General features: G+C 51.2%; 2 protein-coding genes across 2 annotated transcripts; one reads left to right on the top strand and one right to left on the bottom strand.

Annotated features, from left to right (window-relative positions):
- The first annotated feature begins 2,078 nt into the window (after nt 1–2,078).
- Nucleotides 2,079–5,770, top strand: LOC103922917 (C-type lectin domain family 2 member B-like). The gene is made up of 6 exons (XM_009331133.1): nt 2,079–2,337; nt 3,105–3,482; nt 3,892–4,002; nt 4,323–4,504; nt 4,777–4,880; nt 5,255–5,770. The coding sequence occupies exons 2-6, from the start codon at nt 3,395–3,397 to the stop codon at nt 5,391–5,393; spliced, it is 624 nt and encodes a 207-aa protein (XP_009329408.1). The 5' UTR covers nt 2,079–2,337; nt 3,105–3,394; the 3' UTR covers nt 5,394–5,770.
- A 584-nt stretch (nt 5,771–6,354) lies between these two features.
- On the bottom strand, nt 6,355–9,177 carry LOC103922935 (killer cell lectin-like receptor subfamily B member 1B allele B). The gene is made up of 7 exons (XM_009331161.1): nt 8,998–9,177; nt 8,604–8,682; nt 8,107–8,199; nt 7,502–7,656; nt 6,937–7,043; nt 6,811–6,884; nt 6,355–6,628 (listed from the first exon to the last, which is right to left on the bottom strand). Exons 1-7 carry the CDS (start codon nt 9,175–9,177, stop codon nt 6,372–6,374), a joined length of 945 nt encoding a protein of 314 aa, XP_009329436.1. The 3' UTR covers nt 6,355–6,371.
- Between the last annotated feature and the right edge of the window lie 1,139 nt (nt 9,178–10,316).

The raw sequence follows: 10,316 nt of genomic DNA, 5'->3' as shown, positions 1-10,316 counted from the left end.
CTCTTCCCCCAGCCTGTAGCGCTGCATGGGGTTGTTGTGGCCCAAGTGCAGGACCCGGCACTTGGCCTTGTTGAATCTCATACAGTTAATCTCATACTTCTGTGATGACAGCCACGGGGGCTTTCCCAGGGCAGCCCAGAGAGTCTCCCCACACTTTTTCTTACCGTCTTCAATGCTCCCAGCCCTCCTCCCCAAGGTTTGTTTTTTTTTTTTATTTTCCCACTGGGTTTAAACTCCCGTCTTGCACCTCCTTCTCCTTAGAGCTGGTTTTAATTTGAGCCTGTTGCTTTTGCTCCTTGATGGAAGAAAGCGGCAGTTGGCCCAGCACCTTGGTTTTTCCTCTGCTGTAGCAAGAAGAGATGACTCAAAGTCACATTAGCATAGCCTGACCCCGGCTTCATGTGCAAACCATTTCAAATGAGCTTCAGAAGCTGCCGGGGCGGTTGAGAAATGACTGCAAACATTTGGGGCGCAGGGAGGGCACGGTGCCTTCAGCAGCACCTGCCTACAGCTCTCTGTTAAAAATCCCCACTTGTCTGGATTTATTGAGCAAGAATAATAGGGGGGAAAAAAAGTCCTCTTCCTGCTTGGAAACTCTTAAGCATAAAGCTTAAAGCAACCAACGGTTTCTTGAGGTGGTCCTTCGCCCCTTTGCCTCGCCTACGAGCCCAAGGTGACACCCCAAGGATGAGACCCAAGCTGCTGGGGTTCAGCTGAGCACTGGGACCTGTGACCGTTGAGGAAGTACATCACATTACAGTGCATCCCTGCACGCAACGATATTCAAGCAGCGTCAGGAAGCTGATTACACTTACAGCATGATCTACGAGGAAGGTAAGTTCTGGGAAAAGCAGCTTCTTGCCTGTAAAAATTGGGGCTGGCTGAGTCACTACCAGCTGGAGCGACGCTGGGGCTGGGATGGGGAGGACCACCCAGAGAGAGAGGTCTCTTATTTTGGGGGCTGAAATAATGAGCTGTGGCAAATTGAAGGGAGGGAAGAAAAATAAAACAACCACCCCAGACCTCAAAATCACTACTTTTCAGCTGGTTTAATCGAAGCTTTTGCCACCACGGGTGCCCTGTCCTCCCTGCGTTTTTTATTGTGGTTGTTTTGAGCTTCTGGACGTGTTTTTTTCAGTTGGTTTTTAATTTTTTTTCTCTCTGTTTTGCTGCTTTGTAAGCACTTTTCAGCACTGCTTTTTTTATTTCAGCCCCTTCTGGGTAACAAGGTTGCTTTCTCTGGAAAGGGATTAAGAAAATCATGGTGAAAAGAGGTGAATAATTATATGATAAAAAGGACTTAGATTGGTTTCATTTAAGTGGCATTAATAGTGGATTTGGGGGATCTGGAGTGGATCGGCTGGAAACCACAGTGGGCTTGGGAGGGATAAAACCTGGGCAGCTCAGGCTGCCCTGCGTGGTCTCTTAATTTTGGGAGTGGGTGAAAAAAACGAATCTCCACACTGTCTTTTTTAAGGGAATTTTTACAGTCGTCATTACAAAGCAGAGCCAAAAGCAGAAGAGAAGTTTCTAGCTTGAAATGGGGAAACTGAAAGCTTGGGCGGGGGACTTTTTTTAATCTGAAGTCGATACTTTCATTTCTTGTATCTTAACGCTTCAGTCATAACAGCTCACCCAGCCCAGGGCTGGAGGGTTTCTAGCTCAAACCCAGCTCAGAGATAGGACAGCCCACCCTTGTTATGAATCTTTCTCTTCTCTACTGCCAAATTTAACCCTCAAACTGCTTCTGAAACACTATACCCGAGCACATCCTCAAGCACTGAATTTCCCTCCTGCAAATCCCCTGTGCAGGGGAAGGGAAATTCTTTGCACTTCTTCCTTATTTACTGACAACTACAACCTGCCCCTACGTGACTTTAGAGCTTATTCCCAGAACCAAATTGTATTGTTGTACCAAGCCCAACTTGTTGATAGGCTTTTATTGGTTTATTTTGTAATCTGAAGGTACACAATGCCCAGGGCAGGAATAAATGCTGGTGCAACCCGTTGGCTCAGCTACAGGAAAACAAGCGTGCCCTTTGCTCCATCCAAGCGCAGGCACTGGAGGAACTGAGATAAGGGTGAACGGAGATAAGGTTTTCCGGAGAGCAAAACAAGTTTGCTGCGAGCAGCTGCCACGCATGCAACTTCAACCGCAGCAGTAGTTTCGTTTTAAGCTCAGCTTCTTCCCCTCCTGTGGGTTTCTTGCGGGGGGTGCTGTCAAACTGCGAGCTCTGGTTTGACCCCTCAGGGAGTTCGCTGTCTCACTGCAGTGACAGCTCCTGATCCCTTAGCAGACTTGTCTCCCTTCGTAAACCCTTAAACTCCTTTTAAACTGTAAGTAGTTAATAACTCATATTTTTCTTTTAGTATCTTTTAATATTTAAACTCCCTTTAAACGTCCCTTCTTTTCTCTCCTCTCCCCTTTTTTTCCTCCCCTCTCCCCCTCCTCTCTTTCTCCCCCTCCCCTCTTTCTCCCCTTTCTCTCTTTCTCCCCCCTCCCCTTTCTCTCTTTTTCCCCTCTCCCCTTTCTCTCTTTCTCCCCCTCCCCTTTCTCTCTCTCTCCCCCTCCCCTTTCTCTCTTTCTCCCCCCTCCCCTTTCTCTCTTTCTCCCCCTCCCCTTTCTCTCTTTTTCCCCTCTCCCCTTTCTCTCTTTCTCCCCTTTCTCTCTTTCTCCCCCCTCCCCTTTCTCTCTTTTTCCCCTCTCCCCTTTCTCTCTTTCTCCCCCTCCCCTTTCTCTCTTTCTCCCCCTCCCCTTTCTCTCTTTCTCCCCCTCCCCTCTTTCTCCCCTTTCTCTCTTTCTCCCCCTCCCCTTTCTCTCTCTCTCCCCCTCCCCTTTCTCTCTCTCTCCCCCTCCCCTTTCTCTCTCTCTCCCCCTCCCCTTTCTCTCTCTCTCCCCCTCCCCTTTCTCTCTCTCTCCCCCTCCCCTTTCTCTCTCTCTCCCCCTCCCCTTTCTCTCTTTTTCCCCTCTCCCCTTTCTCTCTATCTCCCCTCTCCCCTTTCTCTCTTTCTTTCCTCCCTCTTTTTTTTTTCCTACCCCTCTTCATCTTCTCTCACTTTGTCCTTCTTTGTCTGTCTTCTTTCCGTCTTTCTTTCCCCCCCAGTGTGTTTTTAGCATAGGACAAACATGCTCCCCTGCCATGGCTTCCTATGGTACCTGGTGCCCACGAGGTCTTGGAGTGTTGCAGAGGCAAAAAAAAAAAAAAGGCTCTGGATGGCTTGATGGGATCTTGCAAATGCGGGAGGCATGACTGGCTGCAGACTTTCTCAGCCTTTTCCTTGTTAACACGCAGCCTGAGCAGTGGTCCCTGCAGACACGGGGGGAACATGAGCTCCTGGGCTGGGTTTGCCAGCCGATGCTAAAACGCGACAGTCCGGCCCTTCTCAGCCCACAATGGGGAAAGGAGCCAAAGAACCAGATTCTTCAGACCGAGAGGAAGCGTTGAACAGCTGCAACGATGTAGAGAAAGAGTACAAATGGGGTAATGCTGGGAAAAAAACAACGCTCTGGGTGAGGGCAGGTGGGAAGAGCAGCTCGCTCGGGTGGAGCACCAGTGGGATGGGGACGGAGTTTTTGGGTGGGTGCAGATGGACCCAAGCACATCTACCCTAAATTTAATGATGTGGCCACCTTGAAAGGCTGAAAAGCCTAAATCCATCTCCAGGTCCTCAAACACACATTGGTGCCTTTGAAGGACACACGTCTGCTCTCCCTGCCTTGCAGACAGCCCCTTGAGCCTCTGCGAGCTCTCCCCACCCTCCTGAGCCCCAGAAAGGTCCCTGTCCCGACCAGGGCTTGGGATGGACTGAGGATCCAGCAGAAAAAGTGCAAAGGAGGTGGAAGGAGGACAGGACCCAGCCCACACCCTCTCCTGCTCTTTCCTCCCCCAGGGTCCAACACCAAGAAGTCAGACAGCGAAAGATCCCGCTTGTTGCGGGTTTTCATCCCTGTGTGTGGGGGGCTGGTGCTCACCATCTTCGTCCTGCTGGTGGCCTTGACTGGTGAGTCCCATCCAGGCATCCCCCATGGAGAGGATCTGGACCAGGCGCCTCTGTTTCGGGAAAGGGGGGATCGCAGGATTTTCCCAGCATCAGGGGATGCTTCCCGAGCAAAGCACCAAGCCCGCTTTGGGGGGGGACACCCCCTTTTTTCCCTAAACTGTGATCCAGGCATCCTGGCTCCTCGCTTGGTTACGCCATTCACTTTCCCAAGGGCATTGTTGCCAATTTCCCCCCCTGAAGCTTCTAGGAAGAAAATAATAAATCCCATTTTCCTGGTTTTAGTGCTGCCCATGCGTCTCACTCAGCTTTTTCTTTCTCAGTTGTACGTTTGGAACCCTCTTTGCCTCGCCTGGACTTCTCCCACGTGTGCCCAGACACCTGGCTTGGTTTCCAAGGGAAATGCTATTATTTTTCTGAGACTGAGAACAATTGGATGGTCAGTCAGGAAAGGTGTGAGGCCCTGGGAGCTTCACTGGCCATTATAAGCACCGAGGATGAACTGGTGAGAACTGTGCTTGAGCCCCTACACTAGAACCAGGGTAGGAAACATGAAAAAAGAAAACAAAAAAGAGGCCAAAAAAAAAAAAAGGAGGGGGGGGCAAAAAAAAAAACCAGACCGAAAACCTGCTTGGCCCCAAATTGCACCTGATGCTGTAGCCAGGAGCAGATCCCTCCGGGAAAGCACCATCTCTGGGTGGGGTGATGGCCACAGGTAGAAAAGAGGAGGTGGGGAAGACAAGACTAGCTAAAACATGATGTTTCTTTGCTTTAAAGGCCTTTATTAAACGCTATAAAGGCGAAGCTAACCATTGGTTTGGGCTGCAAAAGGAGAAGGATGGGAGCTGGTGGTGGACCAACGGCACAGCCTTCAACAACTGGTCGGTCCCTCTGTCCGTGTTGGGTGCTTGGGGTTGGCAACTGGGGCAGATTTCCCTCTTGGTGTGGTTGGAAATGGCCCCGGGGGGCTGTTGCGTTGCTTCTCCCCCCTTGGATGGGATTTCTTAGAGGGTCTGGGATGACCCGTCCTGGGATGGGGACCTTCTCCTGCCACTGTGCCCAAGCAGCCCCTGGCTTTCCATGGGAGGTTTGGGATGGACCAAGGATGCTGCACACCAATCCCCTATTAGATACCCTCAGCCAAACGCCACCCCTTCTCTCCTAGAGAGGAAATCCCAGCTTTTCTTAATTTTTTGGGGGGTAGCTTTCTTCTTTTCCTCCTTTTCTTGCTCTCCTGAGCACGTCTGCATTGCAGGTTTGAGGTGCGGGGTGGTGGACCCTGTGCATACCTCAACCAGGAGAGGATCAGCTCGTCCCTGTGCCACACCAAGAAGAACTGGCTCTGCAGCAGACCTGACAACTACATCCTCTGGCAGCAAAAAGCATATCCATAAAAAAAGACCCCATAAACAGGAGCTTCATCCCAGGTGAAGGAGAACTGAGCACAGTTTTCTTTGGTAAAACCTTATACCCGACTCTATCAGCAACATTTATGAGTTTGCATTTTCATGAGACTTTCTGCTCAGAGGCTAGACTATCATTGTCACTGTTGCTGGAGCGCTGCACCAGAAAAAGCATAGCATTTTCCGTGATCTTTCGAAAGCCCGCTTTTGCCTCTAAGTCAGTTAGGTCCATAAGATACTCACTTGAGTGAATTAATGGCAATGAGTAGATCTTGCTGTTGGAAGGGGCTGAAAAAAGGTGGGGAGGGAATTTGCTGAAATGGTGAATTTGCGTGGGCTTGGAGTGTTTGAAGGTTGGTTTTTTTTACAACAGGTTTTTTTTTTTTACAAAAAGGTGTTCTGGTTTTTTTTAAAAAAAAACAACCCCCCCAAAAAAACAAAAGCCCCAACCAAAACCCCCCCAAAATCACAACCCAACCTGCCCCCCCCAAAAAACCCAAAATGCAAAAAAAACCCAAAACAACCCCAAACCAAAACAAACAAAACCCCTCCAAACCACCACCAACAAAAAATCCCAAACCAACCACAAAAAACCCCAAAAGACCAAAAAAAACCCCAAACACCCCGAAACCCCCAAAACCCAGCTGCCTGCATCGGTCCCTGTGCTGATGCTCTCAGCTGCGCCCAGGGAGATGCACGCCTGGTGCAGACCCCTCACTGCAGCCGTCGCTCGGGAAAACTTTCTTTAACTGAACTCGCCATATTTACATTTTGTGCCACCTGTACTCTTGTTCGCAAGCGAGTGTTATTTCAACAAATAGAAGAAAACCAGTTTTACAGGCGTTTATTGTTGCCGTAGCTCTATTGACACAGCGCCCCGGGGCACAGATGTTTCTGGTTTCCCAGCTCGGGACCCCAAATATTGGCGGCAAGCGTCTCGCAGGCTGGGCGTTTCGGGGTGGGCACGCGTCAGACGGAGGGATTGCATTTCTCTCCGTCTCCTGCCATCGGTGGGGAGAGCGGGAAAGGGTCTTTCTGGCAAACCCACTTGTGTTCCTCTTGACAGGTATTGGCCTCCACCCCCTCGTGTCTCAGTGTCCCGCACGCTTCATCCACCTCCTGCAGGATGCCAAACCTGCAGAACAAAAATTTTATTGCGTGAGAGGAGCAAACTCTTGCAGGCGTGCAGAAGAGGGGAGGCGGGGGGGGTTTCTCCTGCCCTTTTTCTGCACCATCTCATCGTGCTACAAACGATTTCTCGCCGGTGGGTTGCCCAGATTTGAGTGCAGGTTGCTGCGCTTGCAGTAAGATCTGCAAGGAGCATGCGTGGGCTGTTAAAAGCCATGGGTGCAGCGGGAGGTGTTGGGTTACCGTGCTCCATAAACCCCCAACTCTTGGTCTGCAAAACTTCGGCAAGGGGAATACGAGACCGTCGCACAGACAGCAAGATCTTGGAGGGATGGGTTGGGGCACGCTCCGGGTCTGAAATGGAGCAAAGCCGCTTTTTACGCAAACGGATTGCGGATACACTCACATTTCGGTGTTGAAGGATGTGTTGTCCACCCACATCCACTTCTTGCGGGATATTAATCCGATCCACACCGGCTGTTTGCCTCTGCCTGTAATAATCTTGATGTACTCCTGGGAAACGGAGGTAAAAAAAAACAACCGAAATCTCTCTGTGGAGAGTTTCGTGGGGTGCAAAGCCACAGAGTAAATCTGCCTTGTTTCATCCCCCAATAGATGGGACATGAATGTCCCCCGTGCTTTGACTGCCGCCATGCACCATCTCTAAAGGCAGCTCTGGGGTGAAAACAGCTTCAGTTCAGAGCCTGAGACACCGATGTCTCCATCTCAGCTCTGCATCCCTCCTCTTCCTCCCATGTCACGGGTGGGTGGGGGGACACAGAGGGGCTTTAGGTGATGATTCAGCCCCTTTTTCTTCCCGGTCACTTCTTAGGAGACATCAGAGCAGGAGATGGGTGAGAGCCACCATTGCAGCCCCAAACCCTCCTGCTGCCAGGCACTTTTTGCTCCCTTGCCCACCTCAGAAAAAAAGGTCTTTCGGGTCCTTTTCAAGCCTTCTCCTCCATATTTACCTCTTCTTTCTTGTCCCGGAGCACTACCAGCTGAGACTTCTGATTTTCGCAGTCTGTCTTGCCATGAGTCCAATTTCCCTTTTCCTTGGAAAGCCAGTAGCATCTGTCCCTGTGGAGCTGCCAGTCCTGGGGACACAGCTTGCAGCCAGCACGGGCTGAAGAAGAGAAAGAGCCGTGAGACGCCCCAAAGGGTGGTCAAGGTCTTGCCCGGCAACCAGCTGAAAGGCACCGAGGGCTTCCCCATCCCACGCCCCGGCCCTTCGCCCATCCTTGAGGTTTTTTTCACACCGTTGTGGTTTTTCCTGCTCAGCCACCGGCGAGGAGGAGGAGGAGGACTTCAGTGGGGTGACCACAAGGACACTAATGGCTGGTTAGGGTGGTGAGGAACCTCCTCCCTAGGTTTGACCCTGCTCCTCCATGGAAGAGGGGTCAGCAAAAATTGCACGCAAAAAAATAATTCTTCCTTGCAACGCTCCTCTTGGCCACAATAACCCTTGGTGGCCTTGCACCCCCCAAGGTGCCTCCTTGCAATTGGGTGGGAGGGAAGCCCCATCAAAGGTCCCACCTGAGCATCTCCCAGCAGAGCCGGGTGGGAAGGGGGTTACCTGTGGGGCTCTCCTGCCGGGGCTCGCAGAAATACTGCATCAGGGATGAAATCAGGCATCGCTCCGTGTGGTTCCTTCCCCGGATCTCATCGCCTTGCAAGGGAACGCTTGTCGTCGCTGGCTGCAGAGAGCCCTGAAAAACTTGGAGGAATGACCTGGGGTGAGAGGCCGCGGCTCTTTGGGGGTAAAAACCACAAAAACCGGGTAGGGCTGGGTTTGATTTTGTGCCAGCCTCCTTTTCCCCCACCACGGTTGCACCCGGTTAATTAAGCCAGCCTGGAAATCGTGGCTTGTGTCCTCCACCCTTGTTTGAAAGCTACGGGGATAGTCCAGGTTTATTTCAGAGGGGGTTTACTCCTGGCGGGTGATGCATCTCGTTGCATCTCCGTGGGGCAACCGCGTTCCCCTCCGAAGGCTGAAATGTTGAAATAAATCCTGACTTCCCCTCCCAGCCCGTTCCCTGGGTTTTGAGGTGTAGATAAGAGGTGGTGACTCACCCTGCACGCTCAGCACCACCACCAGCACCAGCAGGATGAGGTGCCCCAGCCCACTGACTTTGAGGAGGACCCCATGCCACTGTGGGCACAAGGCAGGAGCTGAAAGAGGCCACATTTGCTTAAAAAAAAATGTACATTTTCACGTGAAAATGCTGGGAGCTTTTTGAGGAGGGGGGGGAAAAAAAAAAACCCCAAACCCAAAACGCCCCTGTGTTGAGCCAGCGAGTTTGAGCGGAAGTTTACAGCTGTTTGGCTTCCTCCAAAACAACAAATCGCCACTGATGAGATCTAGAGATTGGATGCAGAAGTGAGGGCATCATCTCAGGGTGGTTTTTCAGGTGGTGGAGGGGCTGCAGGTAGCCTCGAGAGCAGCCAACGATGGAGCTTAGCAGACCTGAAACCTTCTGAAACTGGCGGAATTTAGAGCAGGCGAAAGCCCCTCGCGGTAGAGCCGGCAGTCGGGGGGGACGTGGGTCTCCCCAGACCTCATCTCCACCGGGATCCCAGCCGTGGTCTCAGCAGCTTTGCTTTCCGTCGAGGTGTGTTGGCTCACGTTGGGCTTCGTGGGACCCATTTTTGCCACCGAGTGAAAGGTCTCGGAGGCAAAACTGTTCAGCCTCCGGGCGTTTGCTGGCTTACCTCCCCCCCACCCCTTGGGCGTTTGCTGGCTTCCCTCTCCCCCATCCCTTCCTCGCTTCCCCCCCCCCACGCAAGCCAGGATCCCACCTTAGAGGACATTTGACCCGTCCAACGTTCTCCATGTATCTTGGAAACATCAACACGGGGATGGAGGAGCAAGCAAACCCAGAGGTCTTCCCAAAGCAAGCAAAGCTTGAAATAAGCGCTTTCCCCCCAAAAAAAAGATAACACTTACTGTGACGCTTCTCGGCAGGAGAAGAACCGGCCCCAGGATGCCTTAAATCAGCATAAACTATTTCCCCAGCCATGGCCAGCTCAGGAGATTGAGAGAGCGTCCCAAGAGTGAAGCCGTTCTTGGGCAAGCTCTCACCTTATTGACCAACCCGCTCGCGCCTGCGTCCAGCCCCAGGAAATGGCATCGTCTGGGCGTTTTATCTTCTTTTTTTTTTTTTTTTTTTAATACTTATATCCTACAGCCTTCCCTCGTAAATTAAGGCCTATGAGGGGGTAGGTGTCCTCTAGCCGGGAGGAAGTCGCATGTTTGGAGGCGTAGAAACACCTGCGGGTTTAATGATTGTGCCGAGCAGCCAGGAAAACCTGCAGAGATGAAAAAATAATAATAATTTTAAAAAAAAAAGCCTAAAAAGAGGGTCAGACTGAAGCATACTGGGGTCCAGACCAGCGTGGCCGGAGGCAGATAATCAGGTGAGGAGGAGAAAGGCGACGTTTGGCGTTTCTGCCCCAGAATATTGGCCGCGAGCGGCTTGAGACGGCTTTTGCCGTGCGCGGCTTTGTCCTCTGCTCCGGCTGCTTTTGGCACAGCAGTTGGGCGCTCCTTCGTCCCGCGGCAGGGAGAGCCGTACAGGGACGGGGCGCCAGGGATTGCCCGGCTCTCGCACTGGAAGAGGCCGGAGAGTCTGTTTTTCCTGCAGGCTGCTAATGAATTGAATCGAATTGAATTTTATTTTATTATTTTATTTTATTTTATTCATTTAATTTCATTTCATTTTACTTTATTTTACTTTATTTTATTTTGTTTCATTTTATTTCATTTTACTTTATTTTACTTTATTT

This window comes from Pygoscelis adeliae, unplaced genomic scaffold (genome assembly GCF_000699105.1).
Source record: "Pygoscelis adeliae isolate BGI_AS28 unplaced genomic scaffold, ASM69910v1 Scaffold459, whole genome shotgun sequence".
NCBI lineage: Eukaryota > Metazoa > Chordata > Aves > Sphenisciformes > Spheniscidae > Pygoscelis > Pygoscelis adeliae.
The sequence above is the reverse complement of the archived record's forward strand: the minus strand, read 5'-3'. Positions and strand labels throughout refer to the sequence as shown.

Coding starts and splice junctions, on each gene's coding strand:
- LOC103922935 (XM_009331161.1), bottom strand. CDS start 9,177: ATGGGTCCCACGAAGCCCAACGTGAGCCAACACACCTCGACGGAAAGC. Junction 8,200..8,603: donor GGTGGTGCTGAGCGTGCAGG/GTGAGTCACCAC, acceptor TTCCCTTGCAAG/GCGATGAGATCCGGGGAAGG. Junction 6,885..6,936: donor ACATCCTTCAACACCGAAAT/GTGAGTGTATCC, acceptor GCTCCATTTCAG/ACCCGGAGCGTGCCCCAACC.
- LOC103922917 (XM_009331133.1), top strand. CDS start 3,395: ATGGGGAAAGGAGCCAAAGAACCAGATTCTTCAGACCGAGAGGAAGCG. Junction 3,483..3,891: donor AGAGAAAGAGTACAAATGGG/GTAATGCTGGGA, acceptor TTCCTCCCCCAG/GGTCCAACACCAAGAAGTCA. Junction 4,881..5,254: donor GGCACAGCCTTCAACAACTG/GTCGGTCCCTCT, acceptor TCTGCATTGCAG/GTTTGAGGTGCGGGGTGGTG.